Here is a 26,549-nt window from a genome sequence, read left to right as displayed (position 1 = left end):
AATCTTCAGGCCAATTACCTTAAGGTAGCTGATACAACCTACTTGTGATGAAAGATGCATTTTTAACTCACCGTGCCACGACACCGGTATCAAGGGTGTGCTGACATTTATTTACTTGCTGGCCGCCAATTTTTTTTGAGTCTGGTTTTTTAAATCTCAGTGGTCTGCAGAGGAAGTTGTTGTCATAGATGTAATACAGCACAGAAACAGGCTTTCGCCCTGCAACTTTACACGGACAATTTACACTAATCCTACGGTTCCACTTTTCATTCTTCCCACGTTAACAAAGCCCCCTCAGTTCTATCACCATCCTCTACACTGGAAGGAAGCTCCAGAGGCCAACTAACCTACATCTCTTCCTGCAAGGAATCTCGGGTTGTCCCAAGGAGAAGGTGCAAATACCACACAAGTCTGGGTTGAACCTGGCTCACTGGTGTAGTGTGGGACCAGCACTGAGCCGCATTGCCCATGTATGCCTTGCCTTATCTTAAAGCCTCTCTAGTGGATGCATAATAGCCAACCAGGATGAGTTTGCTTGTTTTCCCATTTGTGAGCTGGAAACTATCTCCTGTTAGGTTTGGAAAGATGCATCATGTTCACTGTGGAAACATGACTACAAACTGGGGGTATGGTGAGAGGACATTGAGCTGCCGACCAGGTTTGGGTCTGCCAGTTGATGTTACACCTTCCTCTGCCTGCTTCCCATATGTTCCTTTGCAGTTTTTAGCCCAGTTTCCCCCTGGTGAGGTGCTTTTGAATCTGCTTTCATTATTCCTTTGATACCTCATCCCAGCAGCATTCACATGATAGTTGTATTCACTTGGTTTGGCTGAAGCAAATCGACATCAAAGAAATAAAATCATTTAAAGGCCTTTCCATCCCCTATTTTACATTTTCATTTAAGACTTTCACACTCTTTGTTCAAACGTGCACCAGTCATTTTTAGGTCAGGTCTGTTATCCGGCCAGCAAGGATCTATATAGAATGCGTATTTGTTTATGGAGTGCTGCCAAGACTTATCCAGATGATCTGTGCTATGAAAGGTTTTTCAGTTTGAAGTGAGATTAATGGCAGACATTTGGAACAATACTGAAATAAGCAAAGTTTAAAATTGTTTGGTGATCATAGATGATCAGGAGGAGTGAGATTTATTATCTGCTTGTTCTGTGGTATTGATTTAGTCTGATGCTAAACAGTGGAACTTATCATTAAACCTTTTGTAAGGGCACATGAAGTAATTGTTGCCTAGATGTATATCAACAGTGTGGAGCACATGACCCAATTAGTATTTTCAAAACTCTTGCGGTAAGTTGGATTTTAATGTTATCATTATTTAAATGTGGCTTCCCTGTGTCGTGGGCAACTTCCCAGTCGGTCATATAAATATGGTTCAGTTTCACTACATGGAGTAGAATGCTGCCATTGACAGATAATATTGAATTGAAAGATAAAACCTACCATGAAATTTCCATGTCCGTCACCTGTCCCCTAAAACTGCTTTTGATCTATGGGACATTTTAGTATTTCTGTATGTGGTATCTCAAATTGAGTTTAATAACAGCCGTGTGAAACTGTGCTACTCTTACTGATTAATTTCAAGTGTTCTCAGTACTCTGTTGGGTAATAGGAGATTGAAGATTTAGTTAAATTAGAACGGCAATATTTAAGTCTTTTAACATATCACAGGCACTCCTGATTGCCATTTCCTCCTATTGTGTTGTCTGTTCCTGCCCTCCCTATGTTCTAAAATTTGTGTGACGTACCAATTGTTTTAACATTCAGCAACAAACAAGATGCTGGCTGTCAATTGTCAAACATTGACTGTCCATTTCTGCCCATAGATATTGCCTGACCCATTAAATTCCTCCAGCATCTTCTTGTCTCTTTAATGATTGTGCACTTTTTTTGCCCCTAAACTACTTAGTTTGGAGTCATCAGTAGACAAACTTAGGCCAACCTTCTACATTGACCAAGTTCAAAGTAGCCAAAAAGAAAACTGGGTTTCACCCAACCAATCAGACCTGCACTGCATTGGGCCACCACTGACGCACAGACACTCCTACTGGATGTAAATAATATTAGTGGCCACTCAGTTCACATAGAGATCTGATAGATGGTGTGTTTTGGGTGGCAACAGACTGGGCAATATCCAGGAAGACTGGAAATGGAAGCAGGAGTAGGCTATTTGGACCCTTGAGCCTGTTCTGCATTCAATAAGACCTGCTTGTTGCCAATTCCCTACCTGGTTCACATAAATCTTGATTCCAAAAGTCTGTCTTGGCCTTAAAATCATTCAACGATTCAATTTCCATGGCTCTTTTTGGATTAAGAACTCCAAACTCTGAGAGGACTTGTCAGTTTTATCCAGAGACTTTGTTCCCAGCTTTATAATTCTTACAGAAGCAATCTAGACAAGCTCTCTCGGAATCAGTATGCTTCAATAAGAATGCTTTGTTTCCTCAGATATCGATCCAGTTCATCTTCAATTAATCTAATAATCTTACTTCCTTTGGTGGTTGTCCATCGCAACTGACGATGACAGGAAACCTGTGTGGAAGAGCTTTTAAAGTGGCAAAGCTGTTGCAGTGGGGCAATTCCACTCTCTTGACCTCAGAAGTCCGGGTCCAGTCATACAAACAAGTGTCATGGACTGGGGACTTCCTTGGTCCGAGTGGATGACTATGATGTCTTCTGTGCCTTGTCATGCTGTTTACTGTACGTGGTGTGTTACAGAGCTGCTTTCCTAGCCATATGGATCTCACGATAGATCTCATCCTCCCAGTCCACCGGAGTTGAATTCGCATGTTAGGGCAGGCACGTCCCTATCTCACTGAGGTATCAGGCTGCTGGCTACCCTCAGCTGGTTTAGCTCACCTGTTGAAGGTGTGGCCTCTGTTGCTAGCTACCTGGAGCCACAGGTGAGAGTCACGTGTCCAGTGTGGGACCAAAGGTGAGTGAGCTGCTCCAGAATGGACACGACGGGCCCCTTCACCAGGGGTGTTGCCCCTCTCTGGACACCTTTTTCTACAAGTCAACTACGGTATATTGTTAAATAAGGAGATCAAAATTAGGCAATGCGCAAAATGTGGCCTAAATAAAGCTCTGTAATGAGATGTGCCTATGTCTACGCTCCATCTCTCTTGTAATAGAGGACCACATTAAATATGCACATCTCTTTACATGCCCTATCTGCATATTTTGTGTTGGTTGTATGAACAGGTTTTCAGGCTACTGTCCTTATTTATACAGTCACAGAACCTAAAAGATCCAATTAGCAACTGCAATGTTAAGGAAAAATTGTTTCATATCAGCTTAATCATCGCAAACGTAGCACTTCGTCGTAACCCAGTCTCCTCTTCTGCCTCTAGTTTTCCAAGACTGAAAAGGAAATTGCATCAATGAAAATTCATGATCTTTGTTTAGGTCTGGACTATTTGAGAGTACTCTTAATTTCACTTTAAATTAAAGCATATTTATAGTGAGTCACTTTTTCTTCAGCCGAGCGATATTTTCCCCTTCAAGTGTATTTCTGATGTCCTCCTGGAAGTTCTTGCTGCATCTGCTTTAACTGCCTTTTTAGATGGTGCATCTCAGATGGCCGTAGCTCACAAGGCAAACTTGTTCATCCCTTTTCTTGGCTCCTTCCCCAGTGACCATGAATTTGTGCTTGCTGATGCCTGTGCTTTGGGAAGCAGTTTCTCCTTAATCTATCAGTAACTTTCCCCTTGATAATTGCTTGCAAGAGGTGTGGACAGAAGTGCCAACAAGTGCAATGATTTCGATTGAAGGGCGGGCAAAAACTCAGGGTCTCAGCGCATGTTGCACTGATGCAGACGTGTACTGAGTTGTGGCAGCCTTGTGCAGATGTGTATTGCCAAGGAATTTGGAATTGGTTTCCCGGGTGCCGTTATAGTAGTGGAAAGATTGAAGTTTGGGAATTTTCTGTGATGAACTGAAAACTCAAGGTAATTTTGCTTGTGAATTTAATCAAGCTTTTTGGCACAGCCTTGGCATTAGGAGCCATTTGTCTGCTGCGTTTTAAAGAAAACCTCTCTTAGCAGTGCAGAGCACTCAAGATCTGCTCTTTGTCGACTACACACAGTGCAAGGTTTGTGTCCTGCCTTCTGCGTCGGCAGCCAGAACCGTGACCTTTGACATGGCATTCCTTCAGTGTGTGGGAGGCAGCATGCTTTCATTCTCAATATGTTGCTGTACACTGCAGCCATTAAAGAAAGTCTTACACTTGCATTGTGCCATACATTGCCTCAGAGTCACTTACAGGCATTTGAATCTGATGTAGGAAGTGCAGGCATTGTTTTGTGCACAGTAAGATCCCACAGACTGAAAATGAGGACATTGCGTTTTCCAGTCGCTACTTTCACGAATGAAGGTGGTGCTAGTGTTTGTTGTCCATCTCTTATTGCCTCTCCCCAGATCATCTTGGGGGAGAGTTGTATGTCACCCACACTAATACTGGGTCTGAAATCACTTAGTTCAGACTCTGTATAATTGAGCTTTTAGAATGATCCTGGGAAGTCCCTTGGGGCTGAGTGATAATTTGATTTGTATGTATTGTCATTTATAGTTTTTAATGTACTGCACTGTACTGCCACAAAGTTTTAAACAGCCACTGTAGGTTAGTGTTATCACTATTCAGATTGTGAGATTTCAGGTGGGTTTGAAGTCTTTCCCTTCAAACATTGGTTCATTGAATGTCAAGATCAATGCACTATTGTGAATTGGTGTCTGCCTGCTTTGAGAGTTAGCACTTGAGGGTTGTGACATAAAATGTTCTCAAGACTTCAGCCATGAGCAAGTTAGTACAGGTTTGTTCTTTTGCGTGTATCAGTGAATTAGACAGCAACAACTTGTAGCTTATTCTTCGATCGTGTGTGTGTACAGTACAATCTTGATGCTGTACACCAGTTGGGTGATGTTAATTTCAGTGTCTGCCAGAGGACGAATCATTCATTACCTGGGCTGGCATTGACTAGCTCCTCCTGGTGGCCAGCTCCTGAAAAGCAGTGTAAATCCCCTTCACTGAGAAGCTCAAAGTTCATGACCTTCATTGTGTGTCAGCTCTGATAAAAGCAGGCAAGCAGTATCAATATTCATGACCTTTGTTCTCTCAATAGCCTTTAATCCTGTCAATTGAGAATGACCATGAAGCTTCCTTCTCAGATTTGGTTCACAGAAACACACCTCCATTTTGCATCAGCTTTGCACTGTGCAACCTTTTATCTAACAAATGAGTGCATGTAAAGTGTAAGGTCAGAGTCTTTATCCCAGGTGTCATGTGAGACAGTGTCATACCCCCTATCCTTTCTTGCTGCAGTGGAATGGGATTTATAGGAAGTCATTCCACCTCCACTCCAGAAACCAGCCCAGCCCAGTTTCAGTCATTGGGCCATGATGACCCAAATGAGACTTGCATCTGTTGTGTGTGAAAAGCTAATAGTTTTGTGGTAACTATTACCGATGCCTATTGTGCTGATATATTTAAGTAGTTTACGTTCCTCAATCACTGTACTAGGATGATTTTACTCATCAGTTCTGATCTCATCCCAGCTCACAAGATAGTTAGTCCACTAATGGTACTGCTGGATTTCTGTACACTGGCTTGAGGGCAGCCCGGTTGTAGGTGTAAGTAGTTTGTGAACAGCCTGGCATTTACTTAAGATGGGGGGAAATACTTGGTAGAGAGAATATTATATGGAAAACAATGGAGGAGTTAGGGGGTAGTTGAAGAAGCAGGGAGTGATGAAATACCTGCTCATACTGCATGAGGTAATCCATGTGGAAGTTTACGACATCCACCAAAGCAAGGCCTATCTATGATCATTTTGCCTAAAGAAACCTCTGCGTAAGCACTGATCCGAATTACACTGATGCAGAATGTGTGTGGGTAGACTTGCAACCTGCCATTATCAGGAGAGGTGATCAGATCTGGTTGAGAAGTGTCTTGAGGCTGCAGTGTTGTCTTTAATCTTTATAGAAGGTGGTACAAAGCAGAACCAAAATTTGGGCAACGTTTGGTCTCTGGCTAGTGTTTCCAATGTGTATGCTTCAGAACACCTGCAAAGTATCATTGCATAGTGTTTACTCAGAGCAGATTTCCAAATCCTTGCAGTACATTATAAAGGAAAGTCTACTGGGTACAACCTAGAATAATGTAAATACGCGATCTGCTGAAAGATTTTCCGAATGTCAGTTTAAAAAGAGCCTTGACTCCATTTGGTAATGTTTATACTAAATATAAAAGAAGATTTGAATATTTCAAGTCTTCTTTTAGATTTAATATAAACATTGCCCGCTAAGTGAAAATGTGATTATCCTGTAAATTTTTCCATATTTAATCGGTGTGAGGTATGATTAATAGGATTAAAATCAATATGTTCTATTGGAAGGGGGATTTAGATCCAGATGGAACCAGTTAATGGTGATAGAGGAATATCGGGATGAAAGAGCTAAGACAGGCGTGCGATAATGAGAAATTCACTGCACTCCCATTTTAAGCATCGAGTCCTCTCCTGTATTTCTCATTCCATGATTTAAAGAGATGATCTGGTCATTGTCTCATTGCACCGTTGGGATTGGTTGCTATATTTTCCATATTGTTATAGTGCCTATAGTGCTAAATCTTAATTAGTTGTAAACAAGAGAATAACCAATGGCCAGGTTATTTTAAGGGCAGGGTGGAAGTTGGAGGCACAATTAACGAGTACATGAAGCAGCACCAATGTAGCTGTCCGTATACTACGGGAAGAGTTTGGGAGCATTACCAGGGAAGGACTGTTCTCTCTAGCCACGAAAAGTCAGGTTTAACTGGAGGCATTGCTGGTACCCTGACTACCCTCGAGATTGGGGAAAGTGGGAGGAGCCAAAGGAGAAATTCATCTGAGTGAGGACCAGCTCTGCCAGGCGGGGTGGTGGTGAAGGGTAACTGGTTGGTTCTTTTATTGAGCAAGAAGCAGAGAGCTTTAAGGTCTTCTAGATATAGGGACTAGTCATCCATGTTTAAAATGAGGTGGTCAGGACCAAGGAATTGAAAGTTAATGAAAAGATTCCTGAGAAGTGTCATGGATGTGGATGGGGGAAGAGTCTGAACTAAGAGCGATAGAATGGAGTGGAGGTATGAGGACACGAGTTCAATGGTGCAGAAGCAGGCGGGGGCTATGGACCTATCCAGTCAGTCAGGTTTGTAGAATGGTTTGATTAATTGTAAAATACTTTGGAGTATTCTAAAAGGGAATGAAAATTACAAAAGAAATACGGGTCTTAGAGATGTTGTCAATTTCTTGGGCATATTTTCAGAATAATTCCAGTGGTCACAGATGGAAAAGCACAATCATTGTTTGTGTCAAACAAGCCCAAAGTTTTCAGCTCACATTCTTCTGTTGTAATAAACTTCTGGAAGAGTTTCTGGCTGCTAAGTTAAGCTTGTTTCCCTTTTTCTGTTTCCGCACCCAGCAATTCCAAGTAAACAGGATTAGTATAAATAATTACTGGTCACTGTGGGCGAAGGGCCTGTCTCTGGCCTGTATCACTCTGCCACCTTCTCCTCCCCAGCTTCATTGTATGACGGGCCCCATTGAATACATCATCCTGGAGCAGAGGGGTCAGGGGAAGGTTTAACCCATGTTCAGAATATAGCAGGTTGATGGAAAGTGACCATTTGCAAAAGGATCAATATTTAGAAGTCACAAAATGAATTGGATTAAGGAACATACGTTTCTTTCACATGAAGGATTCTTAAGCTCTAGATGGTATCGAGCACATAGCAGATTCCAGGTGGATTCTCAATTAGATGTGTATTGAAAGGGAATTTATTCACAGGGTTCTGAAGTAAAAGGGTGAAGACAGGATGAGATTGAGCAGGTCTTTCAAACGGTTGGCACGTGCTTTATAGGTTGTTCAGACTTGTGTGCTATAAGGTTCAATTACTTTAACTGTGTGCTGTGTGTCAAATACAGCTAACCCGGTAGTTGTCAGAGTTTGTGTGTTTGAGACCCACTGCTCCGATTTGAGCATAAACCTGTAGATCAGGGGTTTCCCAACCTCTTCCTTAGTGGTATCGGTCCATGGCATAAAATGTTGGGAACCCCTGCTCTAGGCTGATGTACCAGTGCAATCCTAAGGCAGTGCAACATTGCTGGAGTGCACCTCCAGCACGCTTTAGACAAGTGGGATTAAATCGTGATCCAATCTACTGCATGGAGAAGGTTCCATTCCATCATCCTGAAAAACAGGGCAGAGCAGATGGTGCTCTGGTAAATATTTTCCTTCACTTCATTAAATGAAATTGTTGTCATAGTCAATTCTACTATGCTGTGCTTAAATTGGTTGCCGCATTTCTGCATTAAAACAGCCACAACATTTCAAAAATACAGCTGAAATGTCTTCCGATAGAATGTGCGATGATCACGAGAAAAATTATAAAGATGCAAGTCTTCCCTGTCAACTGAGGCCCAGTTCCCTGAGGCATCAACCATTCCAACTAATATGTATCAAATTTTCCATTTAATCAGCTGTTTTCCCATTAAATCCCTCACATTCCAGATCAGTCTATGTATCTATCATGCAGCTAAATTAATCATTTTAAGAGGAAGTGACTTGTAATTCTAATGTGTTTTTGTTTTATTGCTACATTGCATAGTTATACAATGCTGTAGAATGGGTCAGATTTCTACCATATGGGACAACTCACACTAAATACCATTGTGCAATCATTCCCCAGATGTCAATAGATGGCTCATTGGTAATAAAAAGAAACTACTTTAGAAAAAGAGGACAAAACTTCCAGCTCATGAAGTTCAAATCAGGATTAATGCCACTTCTAATGACTTGAAATTTGTTGGTTTGTGGCAGCCATTACAGTGTAAAGACATAAGATTACCATAAATTACAAAAAGTACATAGAGCAAAGAAAGGGATGATGAGGTGGTGCTTATGAGTTCTGGAGCAAGAAAGGTAACTTTGTCCAAAAATTTGGTGCGATGCCAGTTCTAGATTAATGGAAAGAAGCTGCCTATAAGGGGTTTGTATATTCTCCCCTTGACTGTGTAGGTTTCTTCTCAAAAGACGCCCCAGTTGGTAGGTTAATTGGTCGTTGTAAGCTGTCCTGTGATTGGGCTAGGAGTAAATCGAGAGACTGCTGGCAGTGCGGTTGGAAAAACCTATGCCACACTGTATCTCAATAAATAGCTAAGTGACTTGGTCTGATACTGGATGAAGGCCTTGAGAACCTGTAGAGTCACAGCATAAAGCATGAATTTCTGCAGTGACTTTGCTCTCTGAAAGGCACGCTCGCTGGTGGCTGGTATAAAAATCAACCAAGGCTAACAGACCAATGGGGTACTACAGTGTTAGAGTGCTCCCTTGCCACAGATCTCTGCAAATATTCTAGAACTGAAGTTTAGGGTTTGCTAGGCCTTTAGTGAGAGTCTGAGACAGAAAGCACCAGATCTTCCTCCCACAGTCTCCATCAAAGCCTCAAAAGAACCCCTTAGATCCCCCCCCCCAGCATATCTTCTGACCATTTTTTTTGCTATTCCTCCCCTGTAGTCGATTCGACCAGAGCTGCCCATTTTTATTCTGTGCCAACCCAGCCACTCATCTTAGCAGGAATGTCAGTCACACAGCATGCTGGTAAACCTTTCCTATCGGTGTACTTGTCCAACTGTCTTTCAGTGGTTTGTGAAGCACCTGCCTCAACCACTTCTCTACAAGCCCATTCTACATACTGGCCACCCTCTGCATGGGGAGGGGGATTGATCTATAAAATCATGAGGTGAACATGTAAAGTGTAAGGTCAGAGTCTTTATCCCAGGGTAGTGGAGTCCAAAGCCTGTGGGGAGATGAGAGGGGAAAGTTTTAAAGGGGATCGGAGGGGCAAGTTTTTCACACAGGTGATGGTGGGTGTATGGACCAAGCTTCTGGAGGATGTGGTAGAGGTGGGCACAATTGACATGGGACCTGGATAGAAAAGGTTTAGAGGGATAGAGGGAAATTGTAGGTAAATGGGAATAACTGAGACAGGGACCTTGGTCAGTATGGACAATTTGGACTGAAGGATCTGTTTCTGTGCTGTATCAACTCTACCATTCAGCAACAGTTTTGTGACCATGGGGAGAACTGGCCTGTATTTAACAAATCCAACAACCAGTGTAATACTGAATGCCATCTAGTGGCTGATAGCACTGTAATCTGGGCACCAGCCAGAAGAAGTCAAAGTTGTAACAGACCAAACAAATGCACGTTTAAAATTTCATTTACATTATAATTAGGATTTTAAAGTTTAAGCTTCTGAATATTTCATCAATGGATTTTAAAAAAAGATGCTCATCTGATGTCAGTTCCATTGATTGTAACAGAAGAACAGGCGACCTTTCAGCCCATCAGACTTGTTCTGCCAAACAGGTGGGTATCAGTTTACAGCAGGGTTCCATTTCTGAGAAATACTCACAAGCCGAACCACTTGCAGGTCAGCAATGAACAGAAACAGCAGTGAGGGGAGAGCCAACAGGCACAGAGGGAGCGGCTGCCAGCCAGTCTCACTGAGTTGATGAGTGAGCCTGCTAAGTGCCCTCAGCTCTCCTCGGCTCCCACCCCTGAATACTGTAGCTTGCTAGAGGGTGGACAGGGAGGTAAGGCACATGGGAATGACTCCTCCTCACCCTGCAGAAACTGTCCAATCCATTTCCATCTACTCCACTGGTCTCCCAAGCACTTGCATATATGGATTGCTCATGAGTTAGGAGTCCGCAACCTGGGGAGGACCTCTATAATGAGGTCAGATAATATTATTCTCTTTTGCACACGTCCTTTAAGATCCCTTGCATAACAATCTATGATTGAAACTGCACGTTAACTTAATCACTAGTTACAACTTAAAGAGTGCTCCAGATCTCTCTGACTCTGTCTAGAGGCTTTTGCTAATTTCACCACTGAAAGTGAATTGTGTACAAAGGAAGAATGGTATCATCAGTTTTCAGGCCATTTACCAAATCCACTTGGCAAGTTCCACTCTTTGGCCATCCCCCTGAATCACTTTATCCGATGATACCCATCGAGTATGAAACTGCAGGAATGATCAAAACGCTGTCAGGAACCTGCTAAAATTTCACAAGAGCTATTTCTATGCTCCAGTTGCAAGGTGATGGGGAAACAAGACATAAAGCAGGATATAATTTCTCGTAATTTAAAGGAGATTTGCTAGAAATTCTCAAATCTTTGAGAGGATGAAGTTGTTTTAGTCTTGTTATTACTTTCTCATAGACAAAGGCATGGGGTGAAATTTTATTTCTCAAACAAAATGGAAAATGCTTGATTTGGTGGCTGATACAAGAAGTCCAAGCAACTGTCATCTTTGCTCCCTTCCTTTTGTGAACTAACGTTACATTGCACAAAATGCTGGAGGAACTCAGCAGGCCAGGCAACATCAATGGGAAGGTCCTGCTGAAGGGTCTCGGGCCGAAACAGCGACTGTACTCTTTTTTCTCCCATAGATGCTGCCTGGCCTGCTGAGTTCCTCCAGCATTTTGTGTGTTGCTTTGGATTTCTGCAGATTTTCTGTTGTTTGTAATGTTATTGCTATAGAGACTGCATCCAGTAGGATGCACAAGGGGATAGCAGGAGGTGTGGACAAAGAGTTGTGTAAGGATCAAAGATCAACTTTATTTGCCATCTATATTTACTTATATTCTGATTTCGCTGCGCTCTGTTGGTCGGGGCATGATATGCAGCAAAAAATGGCATTCAAAATGATAAAAGATTGTATATGTAGATAGAATTATATATTCAGAGACCCTTTGAGGTAATTCCAAGGCTTGGGATCTTCATGGCCGAAGGTACCGCTGCTGATGGAGGGATGGGAGGCAGAACTTGGAGACGATTGAGACCAGAATTTCAGGCATGCATACCCGGAAGGTCTGTAGTGCCAGAGGAGATTGTTGAGGTGGTGATGAGAACCGGGCTTAAGAACCACTGTAAATCTGAATATTAAAGTCTTTAGAATATTTGAACGTTCAGAAGCTGGGATGAAGCCAGATAAGAGCTTTTCCCCTTCTGCTCAGCTTTCAGTTTAGGCTTGTATGCACAGGCTATGGATACTATCTTATCTTGACTAAATTTAAGGTGGGGCATTGATCCAGTTGGCACATCTTTGCTGTCTTTATCCAGAATTTTCTATGTTGAAGAGCGGTAATTATTTTCCTACTGTATGTTAAGCAATCATTTTCCATTTCCAGCAAGTGGGTGATGTTGAGAGTACTGGCAAAAGACTCTTAAATTCCAGCTGGTGCCTTAACCCTTCAAAGTTTTTTTTAAAAACTTCATTTTTAAGAGTTGAATCAGATGCAGTTATGTGTAAACTTTAGGATATGCAGGCTGAATTTGTATTACTGGAAAGTCTACTTGACTGGGAACTCTGACTTGTCACCAACCACCTTTTTTAAAGTAGGTGTTACTTTCCCATGAAATCGGCCTTAAGGCTGCATTGTTGGTGAGGTTGGCTTTATACTGAGAGATGTGCAGAGGTGCCTCCTGTGCTCTCTGATCATGCGAAGAACTCTTGGATTCCTGGGCATCAACTGAATCATTTAAAAACATAGGGTTCAGTCATTTTTGACTGGCATTTATTGTCCAGACTAAATGCCCTTATCATACAACACAAATGGACATGTTGGCCCATCAGGTTCACACTGACTGTCCAGTACCCATCCTGTAAACTGCTGGAGAAAGCCAATGGGCCAGACACTATCTGTGGAGGAAGAAGGGCAGCTGATGTTCTGGCTTATGATCAATCATCTGGAGATTAATCCTGTACCAGCAATTCATTTGTTAGCCTTTGGATGCCTTGTTTTTCACTTAGATGATACTTAAATGTTGTGAGAGTCTGTTCTTCATTCACCCATTCCAGAACTCACCACCCACTGGGTGACAAAGTTCTTCCTGCAATCCACAGTTTGCCCTTTACCCCAAGCCTGTGGCTATAGCTGCACTGCTTTGAGGGATATTTCTGCTATGTTCTCTAACTTCAAAGCATTGTATTTATTCAAAGAACTCAAGGGAGTCTAAAAATACGGATGTAGTTCAAATTTACTTGAAGTGAGGCGCGCACTTATCAGTGGTAACATGATGATGTAGGCAATTAGTGCATTTTTATACATATAACCAGTAATTAATTATCCCATCCTCATTGCCAGTGTTATGTTTTGTAACTTCAAAACCTAAAATTAATTCAAAGAAGCTTACTGGAGTCCAAAAATATGGGTGTATTTCGAGTTTAATTCAAATGAGGTGTGCACCTATCATGTGGTAGTGTGATGACATATGTAATGTATTTTATGTGTAACCTGTAATTAATTATTTAAATGAACAAGAATGCTGACATACACACAAAGTTATTCAAATACTAAATTCACAACAGTTTCCTACTATCTTCCATATGTCCAGCAAAATTCTGTTTGCCTCTATCAGGTACCTCTCAAACATTTCCAAACAAAGGAAAATGGTCTTTCTTTAAAAGTGAAATATTTCATCCCAGAAAACATCTGGGTGAAAATCAAGAGAAAATCGGCAGATGCTGGAAATCCAACACCAGCGAAATGCTGGAGGAACTCAGCAGGTCAGGCAGCATCTAGGGATGGGAATTAAGCAACTGATGTTTCAGGCTGAGACCCTTCATCAGGACTCGATTTTGTCTTTAATCACTTGCTCTCATAGCTGACATTTGCTTGCAGAGCATTTGAGATCTTTGTGAAAGGTGTAAATTGGGGTTGTAGCTTGTCACAAGCCTTAAATTTGCAATAAAGAGGCCAGTGAATCTGATGTTATTTTCCAATTTGTAATGTTACTGATCTGAAGCAGAACGATGCAGAGGCAGTTCTGCAGCATGTGTGGCAGAGCATTATATTCTATCTTCATCTTTTAATATATTCTTATGTTTCCTTTTTGCTGTTTGAATTTACTAATGCTTATCTTTTAATTTCAGATCACTCTGTTCTCTCAACGTTACCTGTAGTAAAAGCAACTTTTTGTGTCTTCCAGTTTGGCTGTCATAAAATGGGCAATGATCTTGGGCAAAAGTAACTCGGGATCCTGATCTTTCCTAGAACTGCGGTATCGCGTGTATCACCACACATAAATTTTCCATCCCATTGAAACATTTGATCTCCTTGGAGGATCTGAGACAAATAACCTCTCAGGGTTTGTGTCTGGAAGTTCCTCTCTTGCACCACCTATCACTCAGGTGATTGAAACCAGCCTGGAAAAACAGGCTGAATGTACCTTTGGAAAAGAGTATAGTCGACTTCTCGGCCCGAAACATCGACTACTCTTTTTTTTTCCACAGATGCTGCCTGGCCTGCTGTGTTCTTCCAGCATTTTGTGTGTTGCTTGGATTTGCAGCATCTGCAGATTTCCACGTTTCTGAACGTACCTTGCATCTTTTGTGGGAGGTCCTCTCAAGTTTATGCCAAGAGAGGCTCCACTGATTTACTGAGTAGTTGAATGGGTGCATCCACCCTGAACTGGGAGTGTGGGTGCAGTGTTTTATGTTTGTCATCTGGAACCTGTCAGGATTGGCTGCTTTTCCTTATGACATAGGTCAACAGGTCTGTGATGACTCAGAGCATTCTCTCACTGTCTCCATGTGATCTGTTTGGTGTTGCGTGGCCATCTCCTCTTCCCATTGCTTTGGCTTCACCCGCAGGTTTCTCGCAAAGGATCTCAGCTAACTGCCGTCTTCTCTCAAATAAGCTGGCACTTGCCTGAAGAGATTCAGTGAGTGAGGCAACAGGGCAGGAGGAGATCACAAAGTCCTGATGTGGTTAGCATTTGAAAAGAAGTGAGAATTTTAAATTTGTGGCACTGGAAGCCGGTGTAGTTCGGAAAGCCACAGGGCTGAGGGGTGAGTAGAATTGGTTTCTAGTTGGTGAAGGAATTGGATGACCTTTGGTTTGTGGAAGGTGAAAGCTGCAAGGTTGGGATAGTTTTGGAAATGAGATGTTGAAAATCTTGATGACACTGGCTTTTCAGACACCCTGCGCTTGATGCTTTAAGTAAAGAGGCCAGGCGATTGCGTGGTGGCAATAACGCCTCTGCTCTCGGCTTCCAGCTCGGAAGCAGTTTGGGCTTCAGTTGACCAGCTACTTTATTGGGATCATAGCTACAACCTTTCAAAGCACCAACGCAAACATGTGCAGCTGGATTCTGATGTCTTCTCATCTGCGTCACTGATTACAAAAGGAAACATGGGATTTAAGTGTTTTTAATCTCCCAAGGCCCAGAAGAAAAAAAAACTCAGCAACATATGGTTTAAGATTTGCTTTTGTTTTTATTGTTAATGGGAGTGTGCTGCCCTTGAACTAAGATGTTGGATGAACCATATCAGAGGATATCTGGTAGGAACTGGTAGCACGCGAGTTGACCCAGCAGAAATCCAAACTAGTTGGAACAACAATCCGCTGGTTTTGTGGCCTTAAATGGTAATTTCTTTATAACTTCACATCAATTTAATTGCCTGAATTTGGATTCTGCAGACCAGTAACTGCTCTTGTAAAGTAACTAAGCTGACTTTGTAAACACAACTAAAATATCGCAAATCGACAACAATAAAAGGAAACACAAAGTGCACTGCAGATACTGGGGTCAAAGCAACACGTACTACACGCGGGAGGAACTCAGCAGGTCAGGCAGCATCCGTGGAAATGAGCAGTCAACGTTTCAGGCCGAGACGTCAGGACGAAGGGTCTTGGCCCGAAACGTTGACTGTTCATTTCCACGGATGCTGCCCGACCTGCTGAGTTCCTCCAGTGTATTGTACATGTAACAATAAAAGGAATGCTGCAGATCGATGGGTTTGGGAGAGAGCGCAGATAAGGTGGTGACTGCTTGCAATGGTTTACAGCCAGTGCAATACTTTTGGTATGGACATTGTTGCAACGCATGAAATGCAGCAGTGAATCTGCAGAGCTAGCTTCCACAAACCTGTCCAGTCTTATGTTTCCGTTTGTAGAGGAACATGCATTGGCCTCGTGACCCACAGGAGGCCTCTGCTGTACTTCTGTGCATTGCTTTGACTGGCTGAATGGGTTGAAGGGACTTGGTTTATTGTCTTTTAGTGCTGTGAGGAGATAGACAGTGTTTCATGGATCCTGCAGTGAAGAATCAGTTTACATTCCTGTTCAAGTTTCTGGAGCGGCCTGTACATTCTGCTTTGGACAGAGTCAGTCAGCAATGTTATTGCAAATTGTTAGAAAGGGACTGACTAGAGCATAGAACAGTACAGCACTGAAACAGGCCTTTCAATCCGTAACGTCTGTGATAAACATCATACCAAATTAAACTAAATCCCTTCTGCCGTAAATGATCCATATATCGGTATCCCTGCATCGAAAAGCCTCTTCAATGCCACTAACATGTCTGCTTCTACCACTACCCCTGACCGCCCATTCCAGGCAGCTACCACTCCCTGTGGGGGAAAGAAACAAAATTAGAAGAAAAAAATTGCCTCGAATTTCCTTTAAGTATACCACCTGACACCCCCCCCCACGCACACCACCCCCCACGCACCCCCCCCCCCTAGTATTAAGATCTCTATCCTGTTTTTAACATTTAACCTATCCCTATTGAAAATAGTTAATGCTGAACAGAACTGAAACAATTACTGGAAGGGCCATAGGCTTATAATTAACGAATGAATTGTTCCAGTTTGAATTGGGGGATCGTGGTAGGGCCTCTTCAGTGCTTGTTGCATCATTTGAATATAAGCCAGACGCAGTGGATAAAGGGGAAACTAATGACTGTACTACACTTGGTTTCTAAAGGGCATTTGACAAGATGTCAATTCAAGGGTTGTTAAATGCTCATGAGAAAGGAGGTGTAATATATTGTCATAAAGAGAAAATTGGCTAATTAGTGAAGGAAGGCTAGCTGTAAACAAGTCTTTTGGTTCAGTGTTACAAAAAGTGTACCACATTGGTTCTGAGTTGGGCAACAGGATTATTTTCAGGTATCATGTTGTCAAAGTGAACTACGGTAATAAACAATGGAAGGCCATGGAGTGACTGAGGAAGCTGTAGTAGTTTTGGAGATTTTACTAGTGAGCTGGATGAGGAATTGTTGCAATAATGCAAAGATAGAAAGTCAAGTTTTAGTCTATCTTACAAACTGATATAGATAATATACATGAGTGGGTGAAGAACTGGAACACTCAGATTATAATGTGCAAAAATGTAAAATTGTCCATATGGACAGGAAAAATAAAGTTATTCTGTAAATGTCATGAAATTGTATCACTGAATTACAGAGAGACCTCATGCAAGATTCATTGAAAGCCTAGTATATAATGACTGCAGGTAATCCGGAAAATGTTGTTTTTGTTTATTAGGGAAATTGAATATAAATGTAAGGAGGCTATACCTCAGTTATACAGAGTATTGGTGAACTGTCGGCAAGAAGTTATTTGCTTTAATGAAGGATGTAGATATTTTGGTGGCTGTCCAGGGAGTGTAGTGGATTGATACTGAGAATAGGTGGGTGTTCAGGAAAATGTTGAACTAACTCTATATACTGGAGTTTAGATTGCTGATGGAGGATGTGATTAAACATATAAGATCCCGAGTGATCTTGATAAGGTGGACATGGTAAGTGGGGTCTTCTTTCCTCCTGAGGAAGAAACTAGAAGCAGGGGTAATGGGGATTGTCGATTTTGGAATGAGATGAAACAAGACATTTTCCCCGAGTTATGATATCTTAAAGGACAATGGAAGCAGAATACTTTTGCAGCAGAGATATTAAACGAGGGAGTGAAAGATTACTGGACGGAGGTGAGAATTTGGATTTGAAGTTATAATCAGAATAGTCATACTTAATGGTGCAGCAGGTTCAATGAATCTGCTAACATTTGCTTCTATTTTGTACGTTCATATTTAATATCCTTCTAGGTAATCTGCAACATTCTGAAGATTTGACCTAGCATCCCCACGAGTTATTCCTGTACATCCAGCATGAATTTTGTACTTTAAACATGTCAAATCCTTGGTTCTTTGTGCAACCTTTATGAGCATTGTGGTGTAAGTTACTTGTTTCTGACGAGGGCATTGTTGGGCACTCCCAGGAGATTGCAGCCTTTAATTTTGCACTGAAGGACATCACAGAGATAACTACCAGTTCTACCCTGTATTACCCTTCATCTGATTAGTTTATTAAAGGCATTGCGGAAGGCAGTTAAGATTAAACTCTGAGAGCTGTGGCCCTATGATTGAATGTAAACCAGGTTATTACGGAAATCATCCTCAAGTTTTAGCAAACCTGATGGAAACCAGTCACCATTTGAGTTTAAGTGTTAGATTATTTAAATAATAGAATTTATATTCTGTATTTGGCATGTTATGACTTGAAGGACTGGATTATTAATCCTGGCCTCTGTGTCATGAGTAATGAACATTGCCAATAGTGTGCCATCCATAAGCTGTGGAGAGAGTAACAGAGTTAACTCTTAAGGTGAAGAACCTGATTTGGTTGCAAATTGAAGTAGGTTGTTATATCACCTCTGCGACACTAAGGAGGGGTCTCTCCATTCCCTTCCTGTCGGTGTTGTTCTCCGGGCCTTGTTGTTTTACTCTATGGAGGGACATGGGCCAAACACAGGCAAGGGAGATGGGGATTTTGATCAGCATGAACCAGTTGGGCTTTGGGCCTTTTATTTGTCTCTCCTTGGTGCATAATCACAAACAAGGATACACCTACAGTGTGCATTTCAACAACTATATTTAGTAAAGTAAAGAAATCTTAATACCTGGGATGTTTTTCTCACAGTAACTGTTATATAATAAATATTCTAACTCACGGCGTCACTTCCATTTTGACCACAGTGCCACCCAGTGAGTCCCATTTCTTTGCAAGCCTTAACCTTCCATATACCTATCCAAGTTCTGAAATAATACTCTGGTTCACTTGCCTCAAGCCTTTCCTCTGGCAGCCTATTCCTTGTAACCACTCTGTGGAAAAAATTGACCCTCTGGCCCTTATTAACTTTTTTTTCACCCTCTCGGCCTAAACCTAACCGCCTAGTTTTTTTTTTGGGGGGGGGCCAGGGAAGCTGCTGCCATTCCAGTTAGCTATGCTTCACATAATCTTTAACAATTTTTATATGGTCTCCCTTCATTCTCCTGTGTTTGAAGGAATAATGATCTAGCTTGTCCAACATCTCTATATAACTCAACCCCTCTGGTCCTTGCAACTTCCTTGTAAAGCTATTCTGCATTCTTTCCAGTTTAACCATGCTTTTCCTATAACAAGGTGAAGAGCACAGTGCTCCAAGTGTGGCTTCATCAACGATATGTGGAGCATAGACACTGGCATGGACCAGTTGGGCTCAGTAGTCATGCTACAGTTCTTTGTGGAATACTAAGTGTCTGTTTTTCCTCCTGTTTAGGGGCGTTTATCATCTGCTGGACTCCGGGACTGGTTTTGCTATTACTCGACGTGTTTTGCCCCGACTGCAGTGTCCTGACGTATGAGAAGTTCTTCCTCCTGCTGGCCGAATTCAACTCCGCCATGAACCCCATCATCTACTCCTACCGCGACAAGGAGATGAGTGCCACCTTCAAGCAGATCCTCTGCTGCCAGCGGAACGAGGGCAGCAATGGCGCAGCCGAAGGCTCCGATCGTTCTGCTTCCTCCCTCAACCACACTATCCTGAGCGGGATACACAATGACCATTCAATGGTGTAACTGGAGGCCCAGGGGCTGTCCGTCACAAGATAGCCAAGATATTTAACCACCTAGATGTACACAAGTGGACCCCTGAAGACTAAATGCTACACTAGCACCAGGACCAATTCACAAACTAATGCAAGAGGTTGTTGACAGATATTTTCTATTTTAATAGGACCTAGTGTGATTCATCTGTTAGTTATGGGTTGGAGTCCTAAGTACTTGTGTTATATTACCTGCTAAACTGCATTTAGCTGTAGAAGTTGAAGCTTTGTAAAAACATAATAAACTTATTTTATTCAACCCATTAGCATGCTTAGGATGGACTATTGCATAGCAGGCGAAGTTCAGTATTTTATTGTTTCTTGTCAGTATCCACTCAATACAATGTTCTGTTTTAAAGACTAGGAGAGCTTTCAATTTATGGCAAGCTTTCCCAGGAGCTTGGGAGACAGTGGAGGCTGTTCTTTTGGGACTTGCAAACTTTGTAAGGTATTAACAATTGACATGTGCCTGCTTTATTTCTTGTTTTAAAAGTCCCTATTAGTCAATTGTTTCAATTCTAATATTTGGCTTTCCAAACACATGTTTATATAGTGTAAGCATATAATAGATTATAAACATGTAGTATACAGATATTGATTCAGTATTGACGATTGAATTCATTCCAATGAAATATTCTCAATTTGTCTACCATTTAAAACCTCCTGAATAAACAGTTCATTGTTTGAAGCTTAGCTGACATTATTAACTCTTAATTGCTGCTAATGTAGCTTTTCATATTCATGACTCTATTACAATTTATAAATGGAACTAAAACACTTTGTGAATATACGTATAAAGGTGAACTATTTAACATGGTCTGATATCTGCATTTGAAATAACATGTTTGAAAAGCATAAGTGAGTTTTTGATTTCTCATGAGCAGGTACCAGTTCTGTGTGTTTTGTTGGCTAAAGGAATTGCCTCAAGCTGATCTGTTATCAGTTTTTTGGGTAAATGAAATGCCTCGTTAATATGTGTAACATGTTTTAGTTGATAAGGTATAGCCCTGCCTGGTACCCAATCTGTTTTATGTCATTTGTGCCAAAGTACACTCAACGTAATATTTGGTGCATTCTCCTTCACAATAATTACAGGTAACCTTTCAGTGAATCCTACATTAGGTGCTTTGTAGTTTCCTAGTTTAGCGTTATTTTGGGATTTCAGGAATGAGAATATTCCTAGAAGGTAAAAGAATCTCTTTTAAATACTAGATGGTGCATGAGTTGGGCATAAGGTGGAAATACAGCAGTTCTTTGGAATGCATTCCTCAGTGTGGTCCAAGGGTACCCTGAACTAATCACTGTGTGTGAGATGAAATTTTGTACTGGTATTACTCGGTGGAGTTATATTTCTTTTGCACTCAAATGAATGGAGCAATTGGAAACAATACCCAGCTGCTGTACGACGACATTTGATTGGTTTGGGGGTTGCATGGAAAAACTTCTAAAACTGGTTAATTTGGCAATCACATGCTTGGCTTTGTTTACCTGGATGAAATGCTGGGAATCTGTAAACTGATGCTTTATCATGTGCATGCCTGCAACATATAACATGCAGTAGCAGCAATTGGCTCTGTATTTCCATTAAATAATGCATCAGGAATTAAAATGTCTCTTTGTATCTCACAAATTTAGCTAATTGTTTTGTATGTTTCAAGGATTAGGCACAATATATGCAAGTTATGACTTTAACCTGGCAAGCTGTTTTTCAAAGACAAAGTAGTTTACAGAACCCAGATTATTACTCCAAGTAGTTTCCCTAAATTATGTCAGTTAGTGCTTTTTAGGTTCTGAGCTATGTAAATATTTTACTGCTAAATGCACAAAGTGCTCTAGGCAGTACTGTGCAACTTCTGCACCTGTAGTGTCAAATGGTGGTACTGATAATTATATGTAACTATGGAAGTAATTCACCACTAAGAACATAATAGTCTTACTGTAACCAGGTCTTGAGCATTGATATAGTTGCAACTTGTGCCAGGATAATTCTTAATTTTCCATTAATGCAACAGTGCTTTCAGACATTTCAGTCCTCATCTGTTCCTTTGTTCTCCAGCCTAACTGGCAGAATCTGATTTGTGTTACATCTTAATCCAGTCTCATTTACAGAAGGAGAGTAAGAGTGAATGAATTCCATCTGTTTTAAGTCAGGAACCAAGGCAACGTTGGACTGTGTGGAGTAAAGGTTTGCACTGTTTGGAGTGGTGGTAGGTCAGAATAAGACCATATTATTTGCACCAGGTACTGGTGCTAGCTGAGGGCTAGTCGATAGTTTTGGAATGGAGTATGATTGAATGCATTCAGTTGTTGTTCTGAGCAGTTGTTAAATGAAAACTTGAATTGTTGCTTTATATTCCAAAAACAATGCTAACCTTGGACTGGGGAAATTCCTTGGTGCTTTTCCCAGTTCAGTGGCGATGTTTTACCAGAAGTGCCTTTAAATTCCTTCCTCACTTTTTCTGCATATGCACACGGCCTCTGTGTGCAAGTTGAGTTCTTCAGTAGACTTCCAGCAAAGTCATGGCGCAGAATGAGAAGCGAGAGGAATGTCCCCACTCATTTCATTTGCAGAAAACTGCATTCTAACACTCTGTAATGTAACTTCCAAGATTGTATTTACAAAGCCTTTTCACCAATATTAAATTGATATGAAAACTATGCCGCATTTCTCAGATATTAATAATTAACACTTGTGGAACACTTGCATTATGAACTCCATTGAAAGTTTAAAAAAAACACATTTTGTAAGGCTTTTTACAGTCTTCGTGTAAACATTAACAGTGAAAATGCTAATATTATCAGGATCAAAGCAAATGAATTAGTTACAATAACTTTTTAAACTTCCCATTGATGTTTACCTTTGATTTGTATATATACAAAAAAATAAAAAATATTCCTTGGTTTTGGACTGTAAATGTGTTTGCACGTTGTTTGTGTTTCTCATTTCTGGGCTAGTTACTCAACGGATGCAAACTTACACCACATGTTGGGACATACAATGTCTGGTAAGATTAGATAGGAATAAGCCATTAGGTCACTTGAGTCAACTGTTCATCAAGATTATGTAGTGGATAGCATAGTGCAATTACAGGGATAGTGACCCAAGGTTCAAATCTGCCGTCTGTCAGGAGTTTGTTCATTCTCCCTGTGACCGCATGTGTTTCCTCTGGGTGCTCTGGTTTCCTCCAACATTCCAAGTATGGATAGTAAATTAATTGGTCACCTGGCTCATTGGACCACTAGGGCCTGTTACCATGCTGTAACTCTAAATTATCACTACTCTTGCCCATCTCCTTTGCCAGGTATGCTGCATTAGATTTTTCTTTTGTTCACCCAAGATTTTATGTTCAGAAATCATTCAATTGGTGTTAGCTGCCATTTGCAGGAGGCAGCTCTCCCAATCTGTGTATAGAAATGTTTTCTAACTTTACCCCTAAGAGGCCTGGTTTTAAGTTTCAAACCGTCACTTTACACCATACTGCCTGACCAGTAGCAGTAGTATCTCTCCGTTTGCTGAAGGGGAGAGTTGTGTTTTCAGATTAACTTGTCCAATCGAGCAAAATGGACAAGGTTTTTGACAGAAAACTAGGAGTTTCCAATCAGCAACGATGACTGAAGATGGCAGTGAATTCCAAACCTGTGTCCTTAGTGCTAATTTAAGTTAATGGGTTGCAAAAAAAAATTACATTTAACAATGACCAAGTCAAAAGCAATCTAGAAAAACAAAGGCCAATCTAGCAAAACAGTGCATCCAAAATCTATCATCATGAGGGCCATGAATTGTGGGCTTTTAAAGTCCAAGTGGAATTGACTGCAAATGTTTGAAACAATATTGAAATATGCTTGCTTGAGGAAGGATATACTGGCTTTGGAAGTGGTGCAGAGGAGGTTCACCAGGTTGATTCCAGAGATGGGCGGGTTAGACTGAGGAGATACTGAGTTGATTGGGACTGTACTGCTTAAATTCAGAAGGATGAGAGGAGATTTTATAGAAACATATAAAATTATGAAAGGGATAGATAAGATAGAGGCAGGAAAGTTGTTTCCACTGATAGCTGAGACTAGAACTAGGGGACATAGCCTCAAGATTTGGGGGTGTAAATTTAGGATGGAGATGAGGAACTGCTTTTCCCAAAGAGTTGTGGAATTCTCTGCCCAATGAAACAGTGAAGGGTACCTCAGTAAATATATTTAAGACAAGGTTAGATAGATTTTTGCATAGATGGGGAATTAAGGGTAATGGGAAAAAGGCCGGTCACTCAGATCAGCCATGATCTCATTGAATGGTGGAGCAGGTTCGACAGGCCAAGTGACCTACTCCTGCTCCTATTTCTTATGTTCTTATCCTAAGGATTTTGCTCCTAGTAAAAGGGCCAAATTAATGCAGATGATAGGCAGTCAGTCCTGTAACTGGGAAGAAAACTAATGTCTGGCTGGGGCATGAGGAGCAGCTTTGGAGACGTCAGAGTGTAGATAAAGGGGAACGTACAAGGAGAATAGATTAGAAAATGGTGTCGAAGGGCTGAAACCACACAGCTCGGTGCTTTTGAGAGTTTGGTTCAAAACAGGTTGGAGACTACTCCAGAGGCAGCTGTGGGGCCACCCAATAATAGAACTGTTCCTTGGGATGTTAAGATTAAAACAAAATAGGTTCAATGACTGCATAAATGGAAATAAAAGTAAGTGTTGAAATGATGGGAAGAAGCAGGTTGAGTGGAACTTCGTAAGTCATGATGAATGCCCGTTTCTGAACTGTAAATCCCATATGCTTCATCTTTGCTGAGCAGATTGGGAGTTTGACTGTGCTGAGCCCATGCATCCAGGATAACCCTGAATAGGAGCATCCAATTAGCCATTTAATGATTGCCCTCTTAGTTAAAGCACTGGATTGAGAAGTTGATCTCTATCGGATATTTACAAATTTAAGTTACTTCACAGAGAAAAATCGTGCTGCTTTTTCAATGCTGTTTTGAAGATAAGATTGCTAGTTGTGGGGAAGCTGCATATCTCTAATCAAATAATTTGGTTATAATCCTGAGACAATTATTTCTCTTTAATTGTTGTTGCTTAAATTACAAAGAATTACAGAATTATACAGAACAGAAACAGACCCTTTAGCCCAGGGGTTCCTACCTACGGTCCATGGACTCCTTGCTTAATGGTATTGGTCCATGGCATTAAAAAGGCTAGGAACCCCTGCTTTAGCCCAATAAGTTGAATATCTGAGCTAGTTCTATTTGCTTGCATTTGGCCTATACCCCCTCTAAAGCTTTTGAACTTTCACTGCACTTTCAGTAATGTAAAAGAAAATGCAGTGCCATGGTCATCTTTCTTGCTGCAAACTTTATTCCCCTGAAATTCCATAAGATATAGGTGCAGAATTAGGCTCATCGACTCTGCTCCGCCATTTCATCATGGCTGATCTGTTTTCCCTCTCAGCCCCAATCTCCTGCCTTCGTCCTGTAAGCCCACATGCCCCAACTAATCAAGAATCTATTAACTTCTGCCTTAAATATATCCAATTGCCTGCGGCAACAAAACTCCACAGATTGACCACTCTCCGGCTAAACAAATTCATCTGTTCTAAAAGAACTCCCCTTTATTCTGAGGCTGCGTCCTCTGGTCTCAGATTCTCCCCACAGGAAATATTCTCTCCACATCCATTCTTTTGAGGCCTTTCAGCCCCTCGATTAGGTTTTAATGAGGTCCTCCCTCATTCTTCTGAATTACAGTGAGTAGAGGCCCAGGGCTATCAAATGCTCCTCATACGACAATCTCGGAATCTTTCTCATGAACCTCCTTTGAACCCTCTCCAATGTCAGCACATCCTTCTTTAGATAAGGGGCCCAAAACTGCTCACAACACTCGTTCTTTATAAAGCCTCAACATTACATCCTTATTCTAGTCCTCTCGAAGTGAATGCTAACATCGCTAAATTCCCTGAAGCTAACCTTTGTTCCTTGCTACACATGTGCTGCCTTCTGGTGGTTTGTTCTGATTTCTAATATTAGATGGTTGTACAGTTGTAACAATTCACGATCAGGTCTTTATGAAAACATTTACACAGTTCCCATGTTGACTGCTGCTGTTTGGAATTCCATTCAGTCTGTAATAAATTTCCCTCTGGTCGGTACGTTTTCATACATGCCACTAATAAAACTAATGTAAATAGAAGAGCCAGCAGAACAGCTCAACATACAAAGTCTTACAGCATCTGAATTGCTTTACTGCTGTGCTCATTTCACTCTTTGTCATTTTACACTGGCTATAGTCTGTTGGTTAAATGATTTTCCAAATTCATCCAATTGTCCTTCCTATAGAGTGTGAAAATATATATGCCATGGCTCTAACCGAGTACTTGACTTACAATGGAATACTCATCCATAAGTGCTTTAACCCATAAAATGAATGGAGCAATACGACACTCTACGATGGTGATCTCTTAGCCCATGTCCCTCATGCTGAATCAGTTTCTTGGGTATCCTAAGCATCTGCTCCTTGTTAGCATAGTGAGACAAGTTAGCACCAGAGCCTGAGACTGGGCCTTTGAATCAGGACATTGACCATTACTTTGATGTCTAACCTACAGTGTTCCTTGGGTTTCTTTTAGCGCCTGATTACAGCATCTGCAGTTTCTTGTGACTCCAGTTCGAGACGGGGACTGGTTGTATTGTTGCTCAGGCCAATAACAGAAAGTGAACTCTCTACCAGTGTCACTTAGTTCACCACACCATGGTTACCAGTTAACTCATTTCTCGTGGGTTACTGATAGGCCTTCAAGGC

General features: G+C 41.3%; 1 protein-coding gene across 4 annotated transcripts in view; it reads left to right on the top strand.

Annotated features, from left to right (window-relative positions):
* lpar1 (lysophosphatidic acid receptor 1) overlaps positions 1 to 22,681 on the top strand; it is a 144,349-nt gene extending 121,668 nt beyond the window's left edge. For all 4 annotated transcript variants that reach the window (XM_073048588.1, XM_073048589.1, XM_073048586.1 and 1 more), the window contains one exon: positions 19,442 to 22,681. In XM_073048588.1, the coding sequence (XP_072904689.1) occupies positions 19,442 to 19,740 (299 nt within the window). In that variant the 3' untranslated portion in view covers positions 19,741 to 22,681. The remainder of the gene's footprint in view (positions 1 to 19,441) is intronic.
* The last annotated feature ends 3,868 nt before the right edge of the window (positions 22,682 to 26,549 follow it).

The sequence above is a fragment of the Hemitrygon akajei genome, chromosome 6, assembly GCF_048418815.1.
Source record: "Hemitrygon akajei chromosome 6, sHemAka1.3, whole genome shotgun sequence".
Classification (NCBI taxonomy): domain Eukaryota; kingdom Metazoa; phylum Chordata; class Chondrichthyes; order Myliobatiformes; family Dasyatidae; genus Hemitrygon; species Hemitrygon akajei.
This window is presented reverse-complemented; position numbering and strand designations above follow the sequence as displayed.